Source organism: Marmota flaviventris, chromosome X, assembly GCF_047511675.1.
Source record: "Marmota flaviventris isolate mMarFla1 chromosome X, mMarFla1.hap1, whole genome shotgun sequence".
NCBI lineage: Eukaryota > Metazoa > Chordata > Mammalia > Rodentia > Sciuridae > Marmota > Marmota flaviventris.
This window is the reverse complement of record NC_092518.1, coordinates 23022996-23048244: the sequence shown is the minus strand read 5'-3', so window position 1 is coordinate 23048244 and position 25249 is coordinate 23022996. Positions and strand designations below refer to the sequence as shown.

General features: G+C 34.3%; 1 protein-coding gene across 1 annotated transcript in view; it reads right to left on the bottom strand.

Annotated features, from left to right (window-relative positions):
- The window catches only part of Il1rapl1 (interleukin 1 receptor accessory protein like 1), a 614687-nt gene that overhangs the window by 507461 nt on the left and 81977 nt on the right, over positions 1-25249 (bottom strand). The window contains exons 3-4 of the mRNA XM_071606054.1: positions 16131-16317; positions 13372-13525 (exon numbers count right to left, since the gene is read on the bottom strand). Of these exons, the coding sequence (XP_071462155.1) occupies positions 13372-13525; positions 16131-16317 (341 nt within the window). The remainder of the gene's footprint in view (positions 1-13371; positions 13526-16130; positions 16318-25249) is intronic.

The window sequence follows — 25249 nt, the reverse complement described above, 5'->3', positions numbered from 1 at the left end:
AATAAGACACACTTGAATTCTTGAAGTAATTCAGCAAAAATAGTTTTTTTAATAGGGAGATAAAATATACCATTTTCAAAGAAATAGAGAAAAAAAATAAAAGCAATCACTCCAGCCCCAGGCCAGACCAGAAGTACACCATTTAATTACATCAGTGGCAGAAGAATTAAAGGTCTCAGTACAATGTATTTCAGTTGAACTTAAAAGATAAATCTTTCATAGTGATCAGCAGAGCTAATATGAAAACTACAATGTCTTACTATTAATTATCCAGTGGAGTAAATCATATACTGAAGTTCAGGGAATTAAATTTTATTCCTAAATTTGTCAGCATTTTGCTTTGTGACCTTGATAAAGCCACTTAACCTTTTTTTTGCCTCAGCTTTTTCATCCATAAAAAGAGGAGGAAAATATACCTTTTGAGAACATAAATTCAGCCTATGGTTGATTGGAAACTAGTTTAAACATATTGCTACATTAACTGTTAAAAATGTGATACCAAGTATAAAAATGCTACTAAAACTATTGTATCCTTGTAGCAACCACCTCATAGTGTGTTTGTTTTTTTTGCTCTTTTCAAGTTTTCTTTTCTTTATTTCCTCACTAATCTTGCTGACTCTCAGATTTAGTTGGGAATTTTTTTCTTGATTATATACTTTCACAATTCATTCTCTGCAGTCTATGATCCAGCCCTGGAAATCAAATAGCTTCAACTAGTCTGACTGAAACTTTATGACACCAATGTGGTCGTTACTTTATTTTGAATCTTTCATTTTAAAATTATTGAAAAATGTTTTTACCAGAGGGAGGTTTATCAGAATTTTTTTTCATTTAATTTATTTGTTCTTAAATATTGTCTATGTGGACAAAAATGCAAACTTTAGTAATAATTTATATTTTGGACATGTTAGACCTAAGGGGGGAAAATCCAAATATTATATAGTATTTGTTTTTAGTATTTATTTTTTTCTTAGGCTGAACATATCCATAATATATGTTATTAATAAGTTTGCATTTTTGTCCACATAGATAATATTTAAGTCAAGTTAATCTAATTTATTTGGGAATTGGTAGATCTCTTCTGAACATGGTGTTGTCTCATACCCACATTCTCACAAATAACCTGGTAAAATACTAGGGTTAAAACTACAGTTTTTGTATTGAGTTTAATATAAGAAAGCTTAGGATATGGTAGCTCATGATTTTCACATTTTTATTTAGCAATATTAAAAAAAATTATACATTCCAAAACAGTATTTAATAAATGTAAAGTTACATTTTGCAATCATCAACAAACTATAAAATTTGGAAATAGTGAACAACTGGTCTTTATCTTCAACAGAAAATATTTTCACTTCTTTTGGCACCTCCAATTTTCTTTGTCATACAATTCCTCTCCTCCCCCTCAGTCTGTTTACTTGAGGTAAGCATCTAACCCCAAAACAACCTACACAAAAATTGGTGAAGTTGATGATATACATACTCTGAACAATAAAATCCACTCACAGTTAAAAATTCTATGGAAATGCCTGCTTGTATCTTCAAGAATGTATGTGTGTGTGTGTGTGTGTGTGTGTTTGAGAGAGAGAGAGAGAGAGAGAGAGAGAGAGAGAGAGAGAAAGTGTTAGTTAATGGCAATGCTACTGACACTAGTAAAATCTCAAAACAAGACCAAGAAAATGTGAGATTTTCATATAATGGAACAGTATAGAATAAATTAGGGAAAAAACTTCAGATAAACAGAATTTCATAGGTGAGTATTTAAAACAAATTTAGACATGAAAAAAATCAGACACAACAGAATACACAACATTTAAGTCTAAATTTGTGATGTCAAAACAGGTAAAATTTGACTATATTACTTCTATATGAACTATTATCTAGCTAATATAATTTACAAAAAAGGGAGAAACAAATACCATAAAAGTCATATATGTACCACATAGTGGCAGAGAAGAAGGGTATTATAAACAGATGGCCATCAGGGGACTTCTGTGGTGCCTGTACTCTTCTACTCTTCTAATTTTTCACTAGCTGGATGCTTCTGATAACATTCTAAGTTGCTCTATGTTTATATTTTGTATAATTTGTTGTATTTTATTATCAAAATAAGTGAGAAAATATGGGCTAGATTTTGGGTTTCTTACTAGGATAAAAACTGTACACAATGAGACAAAAAGAAAGTGTGTTATAATAGCATGTTACATAGTTTTATATAGAGCCTTTTGTGTATAACATTTTAAACAAAGATTCCATTCTAACCAGAGATACCATTCAGTGAAATTTAACTGACTTTTTTAGCCCTGAAGATACATCTAAAATTTCAACTAAGGGTAGGCATTTGACTTAGAAAGTATAATGAGGAATGTGAGGTGTTTTTACTTAAAGCTCAATTTAAATCAGCAATATAATGTAGGAAATGAAAAAAGGGATGTAATATTCTTTAATATTAATTAAAGTGGATAGTGAGATCTGGATAGAAGGAGTTATTCCTCCATTATTTTTTTTTTTACTTTTCAGATACTAGAAGTATTATTTTGCTAGTTGTGAACAATTTAATATCAACTGATTTAAACTGGAGTGTGTCAATTATATTGAATTAATTTACTCAGCAATGCTCACCTTTAAGTGGCTCTTATAGTTCAGACATTATGCTAGATTCTTATCAAGATTGGGAATCCTAAAATGAAAATGATATTATCACTATCAGTTTTAACTTTTACATATGAATGTCTTTGAGGTCATCACTTCATTGCTACAGGAAAAAAAAAAAGAAAGAAAGAAAATTAAAAATACCCTGAAAAAAATTCTTTTTTTCTTTCTTTCTTTTCTTTTTTGAGAACTGAGGTTTCTGAGTAAATCACCATCCAGAAATTTATTAGGCAGGCAAATTCAGAAAATCAATTAAGATTCTTCCTTGGAACAGAAGCCACTGGAGTTACAAACCATATAAGCACGCATCAGAACAAGAATCAGTTATAGTACAGATGTTAAAACTAATAGAGACTAAAAATATATATGTTTAATATACTAAGTGCTCTAAAATAAAATAACATGAAAGAACCAATAAGTAATATATGTAGAAAGATGGAAATCCTAAAAAAGAAGAAAATTAAATGTTGAAATCTAAAAACATATTAACAGAGATTAAGATTGTTTTTGATGGGACATAATCAAGGAAAGAATTAGAGATATTAAAAAAGGTCAATAAAATTTCAACAACTGAAATGTAAAGACAAACTAAAGAATCATAAAAACAGAACATCTAAAACCTGGGGATAAATTCACAGGGGATAATATATGTAAAATTATAATACCAAAAGAATAAAAAATAAAGAATGGAATAGAAGAAACATTTTAAATGATAATATGTATGGAATTTCCAAAACTGATGACAGAAACCAAAGCAGAAATCCAGGAAGCTCAGAAAATACCAAGTGAGATGAATACCAAAATCACATACCATATTCAAAATACAGAAAAAAATCATAGCAAAGAGAACAAAACATAGCAAAAAGAAACATTTGAAAGGACACAGAAGAAATACAATATATATCAACAATCAGGATAAAAATTCAAGGGAAATCCTCATCAAAAACCATGCAAGCAATAAAGGTGGAGTGGAATATTGAAAGTGGTAAAAATAAACACACAAAACCCCTATTGATATAGAATTCTATATCTACCTAAATCATCAATCAAAGGGGAAAGAAAAATAAAGGCATTCTTAGGACAAAACAAAACAAAAAGAATTTAGAGAATACATCACATTAGACCTTGACTGGAAGAAGTTAAAGGAAGATTTTTCAGGTATAAGTAAAATATATAGGAAAAGTACCAGAGAATGAGGAAATGAGGGTACGAGTACATATTTTATTTTTCTTGTTCCAAAATGTTCTACAGGATATTTTTTTGTTTAAAGTAATAATAGTAACAATAGATTGTGTGATTATGGTACATGAATAAGTGAAATCAATCAAAATAATGTCACAAAGGATGAGAGAGAAGAACAGAGTATTCTATCATAAGGTGATGTAATGGTTTTTGTTCAAGTGGAATGAGATCAGTTTAAAACATGTATTGGAATACTGAAGACTACCAATAAAATAAATGTAAAAATTATTTAAAAATTAAGAGATAAAATTGAAACACTAAATGTTCAATTAAAATAAGAGAAGACGGAAAACAGCAGGGAAATGCATATTACTAAGTGATACTATGTGATTTGAATTATACAATACTTTAGAAAAAGCAATCTATAGTTATGATAAAAATATTGCTGGTTTGCAGGTTTCAGGAGGGAGGGAAAGGGCTAAACAGTGTAAGTACAATATTCTTTTTGGGGTGTTGAAATTATACTGTGTGATTCAAGATATTATGCATTTGACACTGATACATGAAATTATGCATCTCTGATGTTAAACCCCATAGAAATTCATAGCACAAACAGGGAACCTCAATGAATGCAAAAGTCTAAAGACATCATTCAGGAGATTAGAGGTCCCCCGGATGGAAAACAAAGCATAATAAAACAATTAAACTATATTATTAATTTGTGATATAGTCTTAATGAGGGAAAAGATTCTGACCTAAGTAATAAGAAATGGGTGAAGGCTCTAAGACTAAAGCCAAAATAAACTAAACATATGTACTGTTCTCCAGTGGGTAAAGTTGTTTCCCTCATTAGATATAGGTTAAAAATTCCAATTTCACTAAATAGCTATGTTGGAAGAGAATGATTAAGTAACTGGATGAAAGATGATGGGAACCAGTTTTCTCAAGATTTAGTCGGGAATTTACAGATGAACAAGTGATAGAGGCTAGAATAATTCACATGCCAATGAATTAGAGTTGGAACCATTAGTATGAACTTAGGTTTAATTTATTATAAATACAAATGGTTACGTATTTAAAAATTTATAGAAAGGGCTTAGAAGCTATTATACCCAACTATAACCAATGAGTAGCAACAAATATCCCAAGATGTAGATATTAGTTTCCAGTACATTTCCCCAATTAAATGTCCATGAATTCTGGAAAAAAATATCTGATACTAGGTCTTGGACAATAAGTACACAATATGTGTGTAGAACATTTTCTAGAATCAGAAATTAAGGAAGTGCTTAAACACACAGATGTACATGATGGGGGTATGCTAAAGTGACTGAGGAGTCAATTTAAAGAAGTCTTAAGGGACAAATTGAAACATTTTGAAGGACAAAATTTTAAAAAACTGTATGGATTATAAAACAAAACGCAAAATTAATATTCATGAGTTTATATGTGATATAGACAATTGGATAAACAGATACGTGTGGGAGAATAGACATGTCTTGTGTAGAAGTCCACATAATTTATATGGCTACCCTGCTCTCAAGAATTGGAGCAAAACTCCTCACTCCTTATGTGATACAATGCAATATAATAACTTTCTTCTAAAAATACAATAACTTTCTTCTAAAAATAAATTTCTTCTACAAAATATAGTATGGAAAGTTGGAAAGCCCAATTTATGTGGAAGAACCTGACAAAGACTGTTAGGTCACCAAGGTCAATATCAAAGATGGTAAGTCATGTTGATAGTATGATATGTTGTGATTTTATCTCTATGATTTTCTTTTCAAGAACACTTATCCCTAGCAAAATTGTGAAAAAATCAGCTTTACCCTTCCCATAAATAGGGCATTCTAAAAAATAACCTGGTCACTACTCAGAATATAAAGTTCATCAAAAATGAGGAAGGTAAGAAAAAAACACAGACAAGAGAAGCTTGAGACATGACAGCTTAATGTATGTCCTATCCTGAATAGGATCATGGAATAGAAAAGGATGTTAGGCAAAAAATAAGTAAAAATTAATAAACTGACAACTTTTAATAATAATGTATTATCATTACTTCTTTAGTTGTAATAAATGTGCTATGCTAATGTTAGATAGTAAAAATAGAAGAAATTGGATATGGGTATATGGGATCTCTACTATCTTTGAAATTTTTTGAAAGTAGAGGGAACTGTGACCACTCACAGAGCAGGCCCAGCGGCCTGCTGAGGGGCAGAGCCGCCCCCACCCCCCGCGCCTGCCAGGTAGGGGAACTGTGACCACCAACAAAAAAGGCCCAGTGGCCCGCGGCGGGACAGAGCTTCCAATCACTCCTGCAAGGTAGGCGGGCCTGCGACCCACCGGCAGAAGAGGAGCAGCGGCCTGCTGAGAGGCTGAGCCGCCCCCTCCCCCTGCGCCGGCAAAGTAGAGGGAACTGTGACCATGCACAGAGCAGGCCCAGCGGCCTGCTGAGGGGCAGAGCCGCCCCCCACCCCCCGCGCCTGCCAGGTAGGGGAACTGTGACCACCGACAGAAAAGGCCCAGTGGCCCGCGGCGGGACAGAGCTTCCAATCACTCCTGCAAGGTAGGCGGGCCTGCGACCCACCGGCAGAAGAGGAGCAGCGGCCTGCTGAGAGGCAGAGCCGCCCCCTCCCCCTGCGCCGGCAAGGTAGAGGGAACTGTGACCACCCAGAGAACAGGCCCAGCGGCCTGCTGAGGGGCAGAGCCGCCCCCCACCCCCGCCAGGTAGGCGGAACTCTGACCACCGACAGAAAAGGCCCAGTGGCCCGCGGAGGGGCAGAGCTTCCAATCACTCCTGCAAGGTAGGCGGGCCTGCGACCCACCGGCAGAAGAGGAGCAGTGGCCTGCTGAGAGGCAGAGCCGCCCCCTCCCCCCCGCGCCTGCAAGGTAGACGGAACTGTGACCACCATCAGAACAGGTCAGACCTGCAACAGAGAGACAGAACAGGCCCAGTGGCCTGAGGAAGGGTAGAGCCGCCACCCCCCCCCCCCGTGCCTGCAAGGTAGGCGGACCTGCGACCCACTGGCAGTACAGCCCCAGAGGCCTGCAGAGGGGCAGTGCCGCTGCCTGCGCCTGCAAAGTAGGCAGAACTGCGACCACCGACAGAACAAGCCTACCGGCCCGCAGAGGGACAGAGCCGCCGCCCGCGCCTGCAAGGTCGGCGGACCTGCTACCGACCGGCAGAGCAGGCCCAGCGGCCTGCCGGCGTGGTAGGCACATTGCCACAATTGGAGGAGGGGCAGAGCCGCCGCCCGCGCCTGCGAGGGAGACTTTGCAACTATACAAGACCAATATAAATATATAGGGGGAAAATTCAATAGCACAACAGTTTCACCAAGTAGAAAGGAACGCAAACAGTATGAAGAGACAAGGAAAGAAAGGACCACAAGCATTGCAGGTCAACTCAACGTTAGAAGAGGTAATAGCTGCAGCAGATGGAATGTCAGATAAAGAATTCAGGATATACATGCTTCAGATGATCTGGAGTATCAAGGAAGACATCAGACAGCAAACTCAGACAATGAAATATCACTTCAACAATGAATTACATAAACAAATCCAAGAAGCAAAAGATCAACTATACAGGGAAATAGAGGTTATAAAAAACAAACAAACAGAAATCCTAGAAATGCAGGAAGCAATAAGCCAACTTAAAAACTCAATTGAGAATACTACCAGCAGAGTAGAACACTTAGAAGACAGAACATCAGACAATGAAGATAAAGTATTTCAACTTAAAAAGAACATAGACAGCTCAGCAAGACTGTTAAGAAACCATGAGCAGAACATCCAAGAAATATGGGATAACATCAAGAGACCAAATTTAAGAGTCATTGGGATACAGGAAGGGACAGAGTTTCAAACCAAAGGAATGAGCAATCTATTCAATGAAATAATACGAGAAAACTTCCCAGACTTGAAGAATGAGACAGAACCCCAAATCCTAGAAGCCTACAGGACGCCGAATGTGCAAAATCATAAGAGACCCACACCTAGACACATTATAATGAAGATGCCCAACATACAGAATAAGGAGAGAATTTTAAAAGCTACAAGAGAAAGGAAGCAGATCACATTTAGGGGTAAGCCAATCAGGATAACAGCTGATCTTTCAACACAGACTCTGAAAGCTAGAAGATCCTGGAATAACATATTTCAAACACTGAAAGAAAATGGGTTCCAACCAAGAATTGTGTTTCCAGCGAAATTAAGCTTCAGGATGGAAGATGAAATTAAAACCTTCCACGATAAACAAAAGTTAAAAGAATTTGCAGCTAGAAAACCATCTCTTCAAAACATCCTTGGCAAAACATTACAGGAAGAGGAAATGGAAAATAACAATGAAAACCAACAGTGGGAGGTAGGACACTAAAGGGGGGAAAATAATCAAAGTGGAAAACAAACCATGTTTAGTAACATAAATAAACAAATATGGCTGGAAGAACAACCCATATCTCAATAATAACCCTAAATGTTAATGGCTTAAACTCACCAATCAAGAGACACAGGCTAGTAGAATGGATCACCAAACAAGACCCAACAATATGCTGCCTACAAGAGACGCATTTGATAGGAAAAGACATACATAGGCTGAAGGTGAAAGGTTGGGAAAATCATATCACTCATATGGACTTCGGAAACAAGCAGGAGTATCCATACTCATATCAAATAAAATAGATTTCAAGCCAAAGTTAATCAAAAGGGATAAAGAGGGACACTACATACTGCTCAAGGGAACCATACACCAACAAGACATAACAATCATAAATATATATGCCCCAAACAATGGTGCAGCTATGTTCATCAAACAAACTCTCCTCAAGTTCAAGAGTCTAATAGACCACCATACAATAATCATGGGAGACTTCAACACACCTCTATCACCACTGGACAGATCTTCCAAACAATAGTTGAATAAGGAAACAATAGAACTCAATAACACAATTAATAACCTAGACTTAATTGACATATATAGAATATACCACCCAACATCAAGCAGTTACACTTTTTTCTCAGCAGCACATGGATCCTTCTCAAAAATAGATCATATATTATGTCACAGGGAAACTCTTAGACAATATAAAGGAGTAGAGATAATACCATGCATCCTATCTGATCATAATGGAATGGAACTGAAAATCAACGATAAAAGAAGGAAGGAAAAAGAATACATCACTTGGAGAATGAACAATAGGTTACTGAGTGATCAATGGTTTATAGAAGACATCAAGGAGGAAATTAAAAAATTCTTAGAGACTAATGAAAACACAGACACAACATATCGGAGTCTATGGGACACATTGAAAGCAGTTCTAAGAGGAAAATTCATTGCTTGGAGTTCATTCCTTAAAAAAAGAAAAAAACAACAAATAAATGATCTCATACTTCATCTCAAAATCCTAGAAAAAGAAGAGCAAAACAACAGCAAAAGAAGTAGAAGGCAAGAAATAATTAAAATCAGAGCTGAAATTAATGAAATAGAAACAAAAGAAACAATTGAAAAAATTGACAAATCTAAAAGTTGGTTCTTTGAAAAAATAAACAAAATCGACAGACCCTTAGCCATGCTAGCGAAGAGAAGAAGAGAGAGAACTCAAATCACTAACATACGGGATGAAAGAGGCAATATCACAACAGACACTTCAGAAATACAGATGATAATCAAAAATTATTTTGAATCCTTATACTCCAATAAATTAGAAGATAGTGAAGGCATAGATAAACTTCTTAAGTCATATGATCTGCCCAGATTGAGTCAGGAGGATATAGACAACCTAAACAGACCAATATCAATTGAGGAAATAGAAGAAACCATCAAAAGACTACCAACTAAGAAAAGCCCAGGACCGGATGGGTATACAGCAGAGTTTTACAAAACCTTTAAAGAGGAACTAATACCAATACTTTTCAAGCTACTTCGGGAAATAGAAAAAGAGGCAGAACTTCCAAATTCATTCTACGAGGCCAACATCACCCTGATACCTAAACCAGACAAAGACACTTCAAAGAAAGAAAACTACAGACCAATATCTCTAATGAACCTAGATGAAAAAATCCTCAATAAAATTCTGGCCAATCGGATACAAAAACATATAAAAAAAATTGTGCACCATGATCAAGTAGGATTCATCCCTGGGATGCAAGGCTGGTTCAATATACGGAAATCAATAAATGTTATTCACCACATCAATAGACTTAAAAATAAGAACCATATGATCATCTCGATAGATGCGGAAAAAGCATTCGACAAAGTACAGCATCCCTTTATGTTCAAAACTCTAGAAAAACTAGGGATAACAGGAACATACCGCAATATTGTAAAAGCAATCTCTGCTAAGCCTCAGGCTAGCATCATTCTTAATGGAGAAAAACTGAAGGCATTCCCTCTAAAATCTGGAACAAGACAGGGATGCCCTCTCTCACCACTTCTGTTCAACATAGTTCTCAAAACACTGGCCAGAGCAATTAGACAGAAGAAAGATATTAAAGGCATAAAAATAGGAAAAGAAGAACTTAAATTATCACTATTTGCAGGTGACATGATTCTATACCTAGCAGACCCAAAAGGCTCTACAAAGAAACTATTAGAGCTAATAAATGAATTCAGCAAAGTGGCAGGATATAAAATCAACATGCATAAATCAAAGGCATTCCTGTATATCAGCGACAAATCCTCTGAAATGGAAATGAGGACAACCACTCCATTCACAATATCTTCAAAAAATAAAATACTTGGGAATCAACCTAACAAAAGAGGTGAAAGACTTATACAATGAAAACTACAGAACCCTAAAGAGAGAAATAGAAGAAGATCTTAGAAGATGGAAAAATATACCCTGTTCATGGATAGGCAGAACTAACATCATCAAAATGGCGATATTACCAAAAGTTCTCTATAGGTTTAATGCAATGCCAATCAAAATCCCAATGGCATTTCTTGTAGAAATAGAGAAAGCAATCATGAAATTCATATGGAAAAATAAAAGACCCAGAATAGCAAAAACAATGCTAAGCAGGAAGTGTGAATCAGGCGGTATAGCGATACCAGACTTCAAACTATACTACAGAGCAATAGGAACAAAAACAGCATGGTACTGGTACCAAAACAGGCGGGTGGACCAATGGTACAGAATAGAGGACACAGAAACCAATCCACAAATCTACAACTATCTTATATTTGATAAAGGGGCTAAAAGCATGCAATGGAGGAAGGATAGCATCTTCAACAAATGGTGCTGGGAAAACTGGAAATCCATATGCAACAAAATGAAACTGAATCCCTTTCTCTCGCCATGCACAAAAGTGAATTCAAAATGGATCAAGGAGCTTGATATCAAATCAGAGACATACCGTCTGATAGAAGAGAAAGTTGGCTACGATCTACATTCGGTGGGGTCGGGCTCCAAATTCCTCAATAGGACACCCATAGCACAAAAGTTAATAACTAGAATCAACAAATGGGACTTACTCAAACTAAAAAGTTTTTTCTCAGCAAAAGAAACAATAAGAGAGGTAAATAGGGAGCCTACACCCAGGGAACAAATCTTTACTCCTCACACTTCAGATAGAGCCCTAATATCCAGAGTATACAAAGAACTCAAAAAATTAGACAATAAGAGAACAAACAACCCAATCAACAAATGGGCCAAGCACCTGAACAGACACTTCTCAGAGGAGGACATACAGTCAATCAACAAGTACATGAAAAAATGCTCACCATCTCTAGCTGTCAGAGAAATGCAAATCAAAACCACCCTAAGATACCATCTCACTCCAGTAAGATTGGCAGCCATTATGAAGTCAAACAACAACAAGTGCTGGCGAGGATGTGGGGAAAAGGGTACACTTGTACATTGCTGGTGGGACTGCAAATTGGTGCAGCCAATTTGGAAAGCAGTATGGAGATTTCTTGGAAAGCTGGGAATGGAGCCACCATTTGACCCAGCTATTCCCCTTCTCGGTCTATTCCCTAAAGACCTAAAAAGAGCATGCTACAGGGACACTGCTACATCGATGTTCATAGCAGCACAATTCACAATAGCAAGACTGTGGAACCAACCTAGATGCCCTTCAATAGACGAATGGATAAAAAAAAATGTGGCATTTATACACAATGGAGTATTACTCTGCATTAAAAAATGACAAAATCATAGAATTTACAGGGAAATGGATGGCATTAGAGCAGATTATGCTAAGTGAAGCTAGCCAATCCCTAAAAAACAAATGCCAAATGTCTTCTTTGATATAAGGAGAGTAACTAAGAACAGAGTAGGGTCGAAGAGCATGAGAAGAAGATTAACATTAAACAGGGATGAGAGGTGGGAGGGAAAGGGAGAGAGAAGGGAAATTGCATGGAAATGGAAGAAGACCCTCAGAGTTATACAAAAAGTACATACAAGAGGAAGTGAGGGGAAAGGGAAAAATAATACAAGGGGGACAAATGAATGTCAGTAGAGTGGGCAGAGAGAGAAGAGGGGAGGGGAGGGGAGGGGAGGGGAGGGGAGGGGAGGGGAGGGGAGGGGAGGGGGGATAGTAGAGGATAGGAAAGGCAGCAGAACACAACAGACACTAGTATGGTAATATGTAAATCAATGGATGTGTAACTGATGTGATTCTGCAATCTGTATATGGGGTAAAAATGGGAGCTCATAACCCACTTGAATCAAAGTGTGAAATATGATATATCAAGAACTATGTAATGTTTTGAACAACCAACAATAAAAAATTAAAAAAAAAACAATAAAGTGAACAAAGTTATTAATAAAATTGTATTCATAACCAAAATGAACATTTTGATATAATCCTACTTTTACATACTTAATTTATACGTAGTAACTTACATCATTTGATCCTTGCAGAAACCTCTATTAAATAAGGCCAATGTAATATCATTTTATACATTTAAAACTAATATTCTGAAGATTGTAGTGATTCAACCAGGATCACGAGACAAGTGAATTGTAGATTCATGACTATAGGCAGTGTTCTTAAAATTGTTCTTACATCTTCCCACTTTAACAACCAGATACAGGAACAATGCTAGGTAATGCTTCTTACATAATTATTTGGTGACTACACCTACAACCTCCAGTTCATAAGATCACATATGTCTGATTTATAGAGAGATAAATGAAGAAAAGAGAAAAATGATTTTTCTAATTTGGAATAAAACAGAACATAGAGGTAGATTTCATACATCAATTTCATCACTCTAGAAAATGTTTCCCAAAATGATACCACTACAAAATATAAGCATAATTTTCTGAAATTGTAAACTCATTATTTCAAGTACTTTAAAAAGCTAGCATTTCTATAATTCCCTAAACACATTCTCTTTAACCTTTCAAATGTATTTCAGCATGAGATGATTTAAAAGCAAGTAGGAATAAATTTCACCTATAGGAATCCACTTAGCATTTGGTTGAGTGCTTTTTCATAGCATAGATTAAAAAAAATCAATATGCAGCCCCAAATTTAACTTAAAATTATAATTTCATTACTTGCAAATGAAATACTAAAAACTGTGATTACCTGTAACAGTTAATTCAGTAGTTCTTCTCACAACAAAGCCTCCATATTTTAATTCACAGGTATAATTTCCAATGTCATCTTCTCTGACTTCTCTTATAAGCAAGGTATCTCTTTTGAATACAATACTTGGCCTCCATATTTTTGTCCTACATTCCTACATAAAGAACATAAACTTTGGGTAGTACATGTAGTATTGAAAAACAAGGTTCTTTAAATCACTATAATGGTAATTTCTAAACTTATAATTTTAAGTGACAAAAGTTTTTGAAATTAATGTTAAATAATTTCATTCTGTTTTTAAAGCTCTGGGAAATCAGGTACCTCAATTTGAAAACAGTATTTTTAGAAAGAGGCATGTTAGTAAGTTTAGCATCTCTACATTAGATATGTACTTATTTATTAATTATGAGAAAAGACATATATGTTCATTATTCCTAACTTAAATTAAAAAGCAAATTCTTAACATTTGATGTTTATGAAATTAATCATACTGATATTAATAAGAGAAAACACAAAGTCTATTATTTAATGAAAAGTAGAAAATTTTAAATTATAAAATAGTTTAAATATATGAATGTACAAATATTTGAAATGATGTTTAATTTAGTAAAAATAAAATCTCTTCATAGCATGTATATTCTATAATCCATTAGAGATATAGCCAACATTTTATGCCAGGGTCTTATACTCTCATAAATATCTATTTTCCTTTTTGATAGACCTACCAAATTATGGTTTCTGAATTAAGCTTTGGATTATAATGACATTGGCTCAGGAGATTTCTGTTTTTGCCAAAACAAAAGTCCATATCCCCCAGCCAGATTTGAAATCAATGGAATGAGGATAAAAAAATTGAAAAGCTTAACACCTTTGACGCTATTGAAAGAAAATACTATTTGTAAAAAATTTTATTGCCAGATCAAATTTTTGCATGTTATGATTTTATGTGGCTCAATGCTTCTGTCTACTTGTGAGGGGCAATTATCCAGCTATTTTATATCAAAATATACATTCTATTGTTCACATTAGTTATATAAGTTGTCAAAACTGCATAAATCCTGTGCTGAATTATGAAATCTATATTTAGCCAGAATAAATATTTCATAGTATTCTACTTTGGCATTCATCTTTCAATCTCAGCTATTTAGACTACAGATGTCAAGTCCTAATAATGGAAATATAATCTGAAATATAAGACTTTTAATTTCTACATAAATGTATCTCTACCAATGACTATGGTCTTTATAGCTTGAGGTCAAAATGATTGTGGTGATGGTGGAAACACGACTAAAGCACCAATATGAACCCAGTTATTTTTAAATCAAATGTGTGTCAGTGTATATAGCCTCTCATCTTTCAGCAAAATTTGAGGTGCTCTTTACAGAAGGTGATGAAAGATATAGAACTTGTAAAATCAATTTATTAGTTATGTATCTAGCAGCTGAATGACTACAAAGACATAGGATTAGAACAATATTTGGTTTGAGAGAACTTGGGTCTAATTTCTCTACTACCACTTCCCTTGTAGCAATCATCAGGACTTGTTCACAATTTGCCTTTTGAAGGCATGAAAACTTCTAAGTATCAAGAATTAGAAATACTCAAATATAAAAATGAAAAAAAAAGAAATTAAAAAAACACATTCCCAAGGAACAGAAATCAGTGTTGCTAATTTTGAGTGCTGTTTAACATCTCTAGGAATAGAAAACAAAGGGACAAATTGAAAAAATTTTCAACTGTTCCCTTGATCTTCTGAGTTCTCCATTGCCCATTATAAAGAATCAAAATTAAATCTTACTCAGAGAAGAGCATTGCTAATTTTGGCAAAATCCTTTTGAAATTGTTCAAGGGTTTTTTTCTTGCTTTATTTTTAACAGATTTTGAATTCATGAGCAATCAGTTATGAGGGCTCCTATTCTGAGACTGACATTTGTGGATCTAGTTATTAAGAGGCCCAGTTTCCTCAAGTCCAACTTCTAGCAAGTTAGACAAAGTAAATTTAACATGAGGAATCTTTAATACACAGATAATAGATTCCATAAAAGTGTTCACATCAATATTCTATTTGTTTAGTACATCCAAAGCAAAAAATATTCTTACATGGCATACATAAGCTTAAAAGTGTAATAAATTATGGAGTTTCAATGAATATTATTGATGTGATATGGAAAAAGGGGATTGGACTATATTGTCTTTAATTTTAAAGTTTCTTTTTGTTTTTAAAGAAAATAAGTTTAATACTATTTTCATAATGGTACAAAATGTTCTCAGATGTTATTTCTTTTAAATATGTAGGCTTATATATACATTTAGATTAGATTAGAATTTGGACAATGTTATATTCATTAAATAGGAAATCCAATTAAAATTACTATATAATATTATCACAGAAGTAAATCAATTATTTTTCTCCTAGTTTGGGGATATTTTATAATGCTAATATGAAGAGCTATTAAATCAATATTCAACATATTTTAATTCCTGAAATTATCAACCTATACTATAATAGAATTGAAAGAATTATCCCTAAATAAGATATAAAAATAGCAACTTATTATAATAGAATACCAATACAAATGTTAACCAATATGCTATTTATTAAAGTCACAGTTTTAAAATGACCAACACAAATTGCTGTAGCATTCTAGGAAAACAGAACTGAACTATATCATAATGCCTACTTAATTTTTATCAATTTTACCCAGAATAAGATACACATGAAATTGTTTATAGGCAATAAATTCATTCACAATCCATACCTTATACCAAAGGATTTCAGGTTCTCTGGTTGGTAGCAAAAAATCCTCTATGTCACGGCATGAGATTTCCTTGCTTTTGCTAAGTTCAGCTTTTTCAAAGTATTTCATTTTGGAATTGTAGCAGAGTCCAGTGTCATTTTCACCCACTGTCAGTGAGATGGATACTTTCATACAGTAAGTGGAGTTTCTGTAACAAACAGAATAAATATGGTGACCCACTGTGAACAAAAATCAAGTGCTGCCAACACAGAGTGTTTAAATCACTCAGGAAAAAAAAAAAGAAGGAGAAAGTCCATTGTTTAACTCATTTTATTTTTTCTTGGCATATTCTTCAGGGTTCCCTCTTGTCATGTAACTAAACAACAATTGGTCCTGTAATGCTAACTGTATATTTTATATTTGCTAGGAAAAAAAAAAGTTTTGTTTTATATCCAGGTTCAGTATGAAAAGTATTTAATGGAGATTTTTTTCTAGAAAATAAAAGGAATAAAGGAAGATTTAGTTCAAGAAGAAAGTCAAGCTTTGGGTTTTGCTAAAATTGGCAAACTCAACAGAGAAGTAGAAAACAGACCTATTTTTTTAATATTTATTTTTTAGTTGTAGTTGGGCACAATAATTTTATTTTATTTATTTATTTTTTTGTGGTGCTGAGGATGTAACCCAGGGCCTCACATGTGCTAGGTGAGTGCTGTACCACTGAGCCACAACCCCAGCACTGAAAACAGACCTATTAAGTACAATGAAAGGGCAGGATTAATGCTGCTCAAGACTTGCATTACTGGTTGTCTTACTAGTAAGAAATGTTATTGAGTCTGGGCAGAAAATATTCTAAAATATTAACCAGGCATGGTGGTGCACATCTGTAATGTCAGGTACTCAGGAGGCTGAGGTAAGAGGATTGCAAGTTGGAGGCTATCCTGAGCAACTTGGTGAGAACCCACCTCAAAATAAAAATTAAAATGTGTTTTAAATCTGGGGAATGTGTCTAAGTGGTGGAGTGCTTGTTTGGCATGCCCAAGACCCTGGGTTCAATCCCCAGCATCAAAATAAAAAGAAAATGTGTTTGAGATGTAGGTCCTTGGTAGAGCACCCTCAGTTCAATCCCTAGTATACTTCCCAAAACAAATGTAAGGGCCAGGATTGGTAGCCCACAACTGTAATCCCAGCAGCTCCAGAGGCTGAGGCAGGAGGATTTTGAGTTCAAAGCCAGCCTCAGCAAAAGCGAGGTGCTTAAGTGACTCAGTGAGACTCTGTCTCTAAATAAAATACAAAATAGGGCTGGGGATAGGGCTCAGTGCTTTAGTGCCCCCCCAAAAAAATAGTATTGTGAAATCATAATCTTTCCCCATCCATATATATTTGGCTTGAGACTTGGAGTTCAGGTTGTCAGAGAGAAGCATTCTAAAGTATTGTAAGAACAACTCTTTGCTCATAGACATATTCTACACAATTGGGTCATTAATTCAGGACCTCATTTTTTTTCTTTCCTGGCTCCAAAGTCAAGATTATAACTTGGATAAGTGAGAATAGAAATAATTTTTTTGAAGAATTAGGAGTTAATGAGTGAAATTTATGTGTAAATTGCAGTACTTATGCTTGCTATGTAAGTCTGTGGCCATTCAATGAACACTGATAATGTTTTATGCATGATGCTGGACAATGGAAATAAATAAACATCAGGTATAATGTTTGGTAGAGAACTTTTCATTTGGTAAGAGTCCAACTGCTAATTTATGTAATTGGCCATCAAATTTCTGTTATTTGAGTTTTGTTTGTTGCTTATTATCTCTGGAAAAGTGGGCAATTTATTTAACTCCTCTGAGCCTGGGGTGGGGTGAAGGACAGTACTTATTTGAGTATTACACAGGGTATTAACATAACCCTGTAAATCCTGTCATAGGTACTCAGTGATGGTGGTTCCTTTTTCCTCCACATCTGTGTAAATGGGCCTCTTCCTTATGAAGTCAAGATTCTCTGATATTTAAGCAGCTCGTTGATTTAGATCCTTGCTTTGCTTAAATGCTAATAATGCTAAATAAATATGAGAATGACCAGAAAATAAATTAGTTATTTAGTGTTAGAGTAACAAAGAATATTTAGAAAAATTAGACGATTCTTTTTGAATGTACACATCTCCATCTTTCTATACTTTCTGGCATACAAGTAGATCTCAAGTATTTAAGAGGTAAAACAATTAACCATTAAAGAATATCATTCAGAAGTCCAAAAAGAGTCCTGAGAGTTTAGGGACTTTTCAAGAATGAGAAGATGTTTCCTATCCTCAACCCTTCAAAATTCAAGAAAAAATATAATATATAAGAAAACAATTTAGGGGCTGGGGATGTGGCTCAAGTGGTAGCGCGCTCGCCGGGCATGCATGCAGCCCGGGTTCGATCCTCAGCATCACATACAAAGATGTTGTGTCCGCCGATAACTAAAAAAAAAAAAAAAATTAATATTAAAAATTCTCTCTCTCTCTCTCCTTCTCTCTCTCTCTCTCTCTCTCTCTCTCTCTCTTAAAAAAAGAAAGAAAACAATTGAAAAATTTGATGTGATATATACTACAAAACATATATACTACCAAAGTGGTTTCAAGGAAACAAACAATAAGACTTCATAAATGGTGATACTTGTATTGTCTTAAACAATGAGTAAGAATTTAGCAATTTTGAGAAGGGCCATTTCAGGCAATAGTATATTTAGATGCTGGAAGGTATAGAACAACTGGATATGTTTAAGGAATTGCAAATAACGTGATATGGCTGGAATATAAAGTAGTTACAAAAGACCTGAGACTGGAAGAGTGCACAAGAGCAAGACTGAAAATCATGTAAACTGCTTCAAAGAGTTTGGACTTTATATTTGGAAATGATGAAATATGGATATTGAAAACTATTTACAAATAATGAGAAAAAATAGATTGAATTGGAAGGAAGACTAAATGCAGTAAGGCCAATTGGAAAGCAATAAACTCATTTAGGAAAAAAATGACAACCCTCAAAAAAGGTAATTTGTGTTGGGGTAGGAAGGGTCATGTTCAAAATATATTTAAGATGTTAAATCAATACAACTGAGAGGAAACAGAAAGGCATGCAAGATGGATACTTTTTTCAATTAAGTATATGAAAGGTAGAGTCAATCTTTCAACATGGAAAATACTGAAAAAGAAACAGCTTTAAGAGAAAAGAAAGTGTGCTAAATTTGAGTTTGAGCTTCACACTCAATTGAAAAACATATCCCTTCTGGGGTTGCAGCCAATATTACCCATGCATTATTTATTAATTTTATTCCAATACAAACTAGAGAATACTCTTTCCAAGCTCATTGTAAGCTTATACTTTTTCAGAAATAATAATTATTTAAGTTAAGTTATTGACTCTAAGACACTTATGAATGTGTAAATAAGTATATTCTAATGTGGAACCTTTCACATAAATCTTAGGGTTTCTCTCTCCTCAAATGACTGCTTAGTTTGTCTATTGTATAATACCTCCTTGTATCAAATACCAGGCATGTTTTTACATAGGTAGGGATGAATTAGGAACAACAATGACAAAGCCCAACTGAAGTGATTCAGATTCCAGCTCAATCACTGATTATTCTTGAAAACTAGGGAATGTTTCTTGAATCCTTAGGCTTCCTTTTCCTCATCTCTATAACTAGAAAATAATGCTAAAGACACCATAGGCTACTGTGGAAATCAAACATGTTAGAACTTGTAAAATATTAGATTAGAACATTGCCTGTCGTATAGTGAGCACTCAGTAAGTGTGAGATCTTACTATCAGAACTGAATTCTTTATTTCCACTTTCTTTATATTTCCATTCTGCAGTATAGCAACACAGTGTTTTGTTCAGGAAGTATATTAGAAAATATCATTATGTGATGTCTTCAGCTTTTTGAGTGTATAATTAGTATGAAGTATAGTAAAACAGAAAAGCTCTAATACTTTTCATTTGGGATATCTGAGCGGATTGGACAAGAATGACTGAAGTTGAAGAAACACGTGGACTCCCCAAGCCAGCAATTGCCTCTTTTTCTTTTATACATGGAAGTAACTCCTAATAATCAGAAAATGATACCAGATGATCACTCTTAGGTATTCTCATTTTTTTACTTTTGTTCCTTAGCCCAGTGAGATGACTGTTTACCACTGTCTGGTAATGTTTGGAATTCCATACTCCCCAAAATAGCACTATTTTCAAATTGCTTTCAATATTTTAATACTTGTTTACTGTTTCTGTTCATCAGAAAGTGATTTAAATATCTAAAAATAAAGTAACATTCGACCAACACTATAGTCGTATTTATTGAGAAGAGCTAACAAGAAGCAAGCATCTTGTGACACATTAATAAACATGTGATTCTCCCTGAGGGGAATTTGCACACTCTCAAAACAAAGAGTGCATTCCACCATCATCAAACTTGTAGCATGACTGCTATATCTCTCTGCCTTCAGGGAAATAGTGTGGAATGGGGTAAATGGGGTAAGGAGAATGCTCCTACAGGACTTAGGGTAAAATCATTAGCACATATTTCAGTTGGCTTTTATTGTTTATAACAGATGGGCTGCAGTCTAGGCAAAAACTTATGACTGCTGATTTCAATGCTTATTAAAATGGCTAGTGAGACAGAACATGCATGTGTACAGAGAAAAGTTTTATTTATAACTGAGACTTGACAATCAATTACTGTTTCCCAAGAAGAAAATATTTATATGGACTTAAAAAATCTAGTTTTCTCTGACAAGGGTAACCCAGCAGCATATACAATGTATACAGAACATATTGTACAAATAATTCCCATACAGTTACTTCTTTCAATGGATTGATGAACCCAATGCCTAATGAAGACAATGATTTGTCCAGATCTATTATCTAGTTAGTGGCAGGAGTAGGATTAGAATTCACATCTTTTAACATCGAATTCATTGGTCTATTCTATATGCTACTGGAAAGAATTAGCAGTGGGTTAGCACACAAATATTTTTCATGTATATGTGTGTGTGTGTGTGTGTGTGTGTGTGTATATATATATATATATATATATATATATATATATATATATACAATTATGATACATATATATTATATGTGTACAAATATCCATTGTCCATATATATATATATATATATATATATATATATATAGCATTTAAAAGTAAAAAAAAAAAAACAATTACTATCCCTAGTACCTGCTTTTATATTATTGTATACTCCAAAATTAATATCTCCAGGAGAAAGAAAAAATATGATCTAGCTTAAATTTCTTTTAAGGTCCTTAAAGTTCCCAAAATCTAATAAGGGCTAAAAGGGATCAAGTGGCAGTTAATGAAATATCATGATTCTATCACCTCTTTCCACTAATACATAATATTATGTATGTGTAAAAGAATTGGCTTTTGAAAGCAGTGGCTTTGAATCCTATCTTATAAAATAAAAAAAATCTAACCTGAAATCCAGTACAGCTATTGGGAGCTAACAGTTATTTTTAGATATAATGAAGAAACCAATGTGTGACACAAAAATAAAATTTAAAATAATTGCTTTAAGTATAGATGCTAGAAGTCAGTACAATACCCTGAGATCCTATGTTTCTCAGCAGTGTGCTACTTTGAAATAGAGGACAATCCTGACTTGGGAGCTATCAGAGATTTTAAAATTCATTTCTTAAGAAGAACTACATTGCACAAGTACAGATCACAATGTGGAAATTCCTGAAGTGCAGGCAGGAGGTCACAAAGAAAATTATGTTCGGGAAGAAAAATTCTGTATATCTGATTAGCTGATAAAGTTTATTAAAAGCCATACTATGAAATACCTTAGTAGAGCACAGTTAAAATTATTCTGTAATCACTCCCCCTATGCATAATAATGCATAATGTTTGGTGTCTCTCTCTCTTCCTCTAACAGAATTATCAGTAACATGATTTTTAAATATGACCTGTAACAGTATCACTAAACACTTGATCTGTATATTATGTCAATTCCCTGGTCCTCAGGGGGAAATAATAACATTTCCATAATGTTTGACAATCCTTTCTCACTTCATGAAGTGCTGTGTAAGGAAGTCAGATTTGATCAGTGTTTTCAAAGGATTACATTGGTCTGTTTCTACATTTTATATTGTCTAACATTCACTGGTCTTTATTCACGTCACATATTTGATTTTTATAACAATAAAAACACATAAGATTTTTGAAGTGTCACAAACCTTTGGGTACTGAAAAGCAGCATGGAGGACAACATATCTGAAAACTTGATTACCAGAGACCTCAGTAAAACTGAACTGTCTGGAAGGCAGATCCTTCACCATAAATTTGACCATAGGGTCTAATTATTAGTTGTGAAAACAAAGTGGTGGGAATAAAAAATGTCAAGGTTAGATAGGGAGTTAGTGTCTTAAAGTTTTCTAAGCCTTAAATGCACTTTGATACTTTATTTCAATCTTAAAGCCTTCCAATCTCCCATCACCTTTTATTGTTCCATCAGTTTTATGGTGATGCCTGAAGCTATGCACATGGCCCCTCTCTTATATCTTATCTTTCTTAAACACACTATGCTTGTAGCTACTGACACTAAATGTAAGATTTGTTTGGATTAGTTTTTCTTTTCAGAAGAGCTCTGAAGGACCTATTGATTTAACTGTGGTTGAAATCAGCCCTTGGTGAAAAGATTAGAGTGAAACCATTGAGCAGCTGCTAAGACCTAAATATGCTTGTTTATTGCCTTCACATTTGAAATTCTATTTTTTAAAATTTAACTGGTGAGTTGAATTCTATCTACAGTCTTCTGCTAACTGTAAATTTAAAATCATTATCTTTTTTCCCTCTCTCTTCTTTGTTGAAAAGAGATCAATATAAAGTTACCATTTTTATTATTCTAGTCTTATATTCTTGGCATATTAGAATTAAGGAGGTCCTAGCATACAGAATTCAAGTGCAGTATTTCTCTGAATTACTCTTGAGCACAGGCATCTTTAAATCTGACCTCTGTAGACTTCATAAGTGATGGAGTGGAAATAGGGAGAGAGAATAAAAACCATCACTGAAGGAAACTGAGGTCCAGAACGTGGGCTCAAGGTCACACATATTTCAAATAATTTCTTTAGTGAAGCCTTTGGCTGAACTCTTCAACCTTGATCCATTTTAACCGTTTGTTTAGTGTCTCCATGACAATTACAATCTGCAATTACTTGATTTATTTCCAGTTATTTAGCTGCACCTGCTGCTAATATACACATTTCTTACATAAAATAAGGGAGCAAGTTGCATGCTGTTTGAATTTTAAGAGGCATATTTTTAATGAAGTAAACTATACAAAACATAAAATTAACCATTTTAGAAGTGTACAATTAAGTGGGATTTAGTACATATATACAGTTTTAAGACATTTTTATCATACCCAAAACTCGCACCCATTAGCAATCACTCTCTGTTCTCCCCTCCTCACAGTCTCTGGAAACGATCAATCTCCTTTGTCTCCAGGAATATGCTTATTCTGGATATATCTTATAAATTTAATCATACAATGTGACTTTGATGTCTGACTTCTTTCACTTAGCATAATGCTGTCAAGGTAATCCATATTGTTTTAGGCATCAGTGTGTCATTTGTTCTTTTGGTTGAATGTTATCCCATTGTCTGGGTATGATATATTTTGTGGATCTAATCATAAACCAATGGCATTGTTTGTTTCCAGAATTTAGCTGTTATAAATAATGCTACTATGAACACTTATTTATGAATGTTTGTTAACACTCTGATGAAAAATTATTTTCAGTAAATAGCCAGGATTTCAATTGTTGGGTCATATATTTATTCCATGCGTAACATTTTTGAGGAACAAGAAACTTCCTTTTTATTTTAAGTATCTTCATCTCTTCCTCCCTTACAGAACAATCCAGTTTCTGCTGCCACGTGGATAAAAAATGCATTATAGGAATTTGTTCATAGATACTTATTGAAGCTGAAGAGATTCATCATTGGAGTATAGGGACATGCTTTATGGGCAAAGATATTGTATCTTGCTACCTTGCTGAATTCATTTATGAGCTCTAGAAGTAGTCTGGTGGAGGTTTTGGGTCTTCTAAATATAGGATCAGGTCATTGGCAAACAGAGATAATTTGAGCTATTGTTTTTCTATTTGTATCTCTTTAATTTCCTTTTCTTGTCTAATTGCTCTGGCTAGAGTTTCAGGGACTAGATTGAATAGGAGTGGTGAAAGTGAGGATTCTTGTCTTGATCCTCTTTTTGGAAGAAATGCTTTCAGGTTTTCTCCATTCAGAATAATGTTGTCCTTGAGTTTGTCACAGATAGCCTTTACAATGCTGAGGTAGGTTCCTTGTATCCCTAGTTTTCTAGTGTTTTAAACACGAATGGATGTTAACTTTGTCAAATGTTTTTTCTGCATTTGAAGAGACTCCATAGGTTCAATGATCTCCATAAATGCCTAGTATGCACTCTCAAAAATATATGTTAAATGAATAAATGAATAAAGTAGTTGTTAATGGCTACATAGTTCTGGTTACAGTGCTTCTTTCTTACTCTATGAAAAACTCTCACCTAAACTCCCACTTATGACCCTACCCTTTTTTGTTTATGCTTCTTTGAAATAGCACACTTCTTGACAGTGGATGTGGAAAGCAGATATGTATTCTGGCGTGGGGAAAAAAGAGAGTCCTTACAGAACTGCAAGGACTCCCCAGCATTGAATAACTACACATAACCATCTGATCAACTCCTTATTCCACCCTAAACATGCAGGCCTTCTTAGAACCATAGCTATACTTTTTGATGTAAAAGATAAGGTAAATGGAGAATAAATGTAAGAATCTAATTGGTATAAACTGCAAATATGTGTTTGTTTTCAAACCTTTATATGGGCAACTATTTCTAAGGTGATCATAATAGTTATTGCACTGCTAAATCTGGGAAATGAAGGAGAACAGAGCTATAAGAGTTGCTCAAATGTTACCCATTTACAAATAGATTTTTTTCAGAGTTATTTTAATTTTTGAAATTCTTTCCCAACTACATATGAGCCAAAATTTGGACAAGGTCAGAAAATAGCATTCATAATTAGGCTATTTTTCTAGGAATACATCCCTAAATATTTTT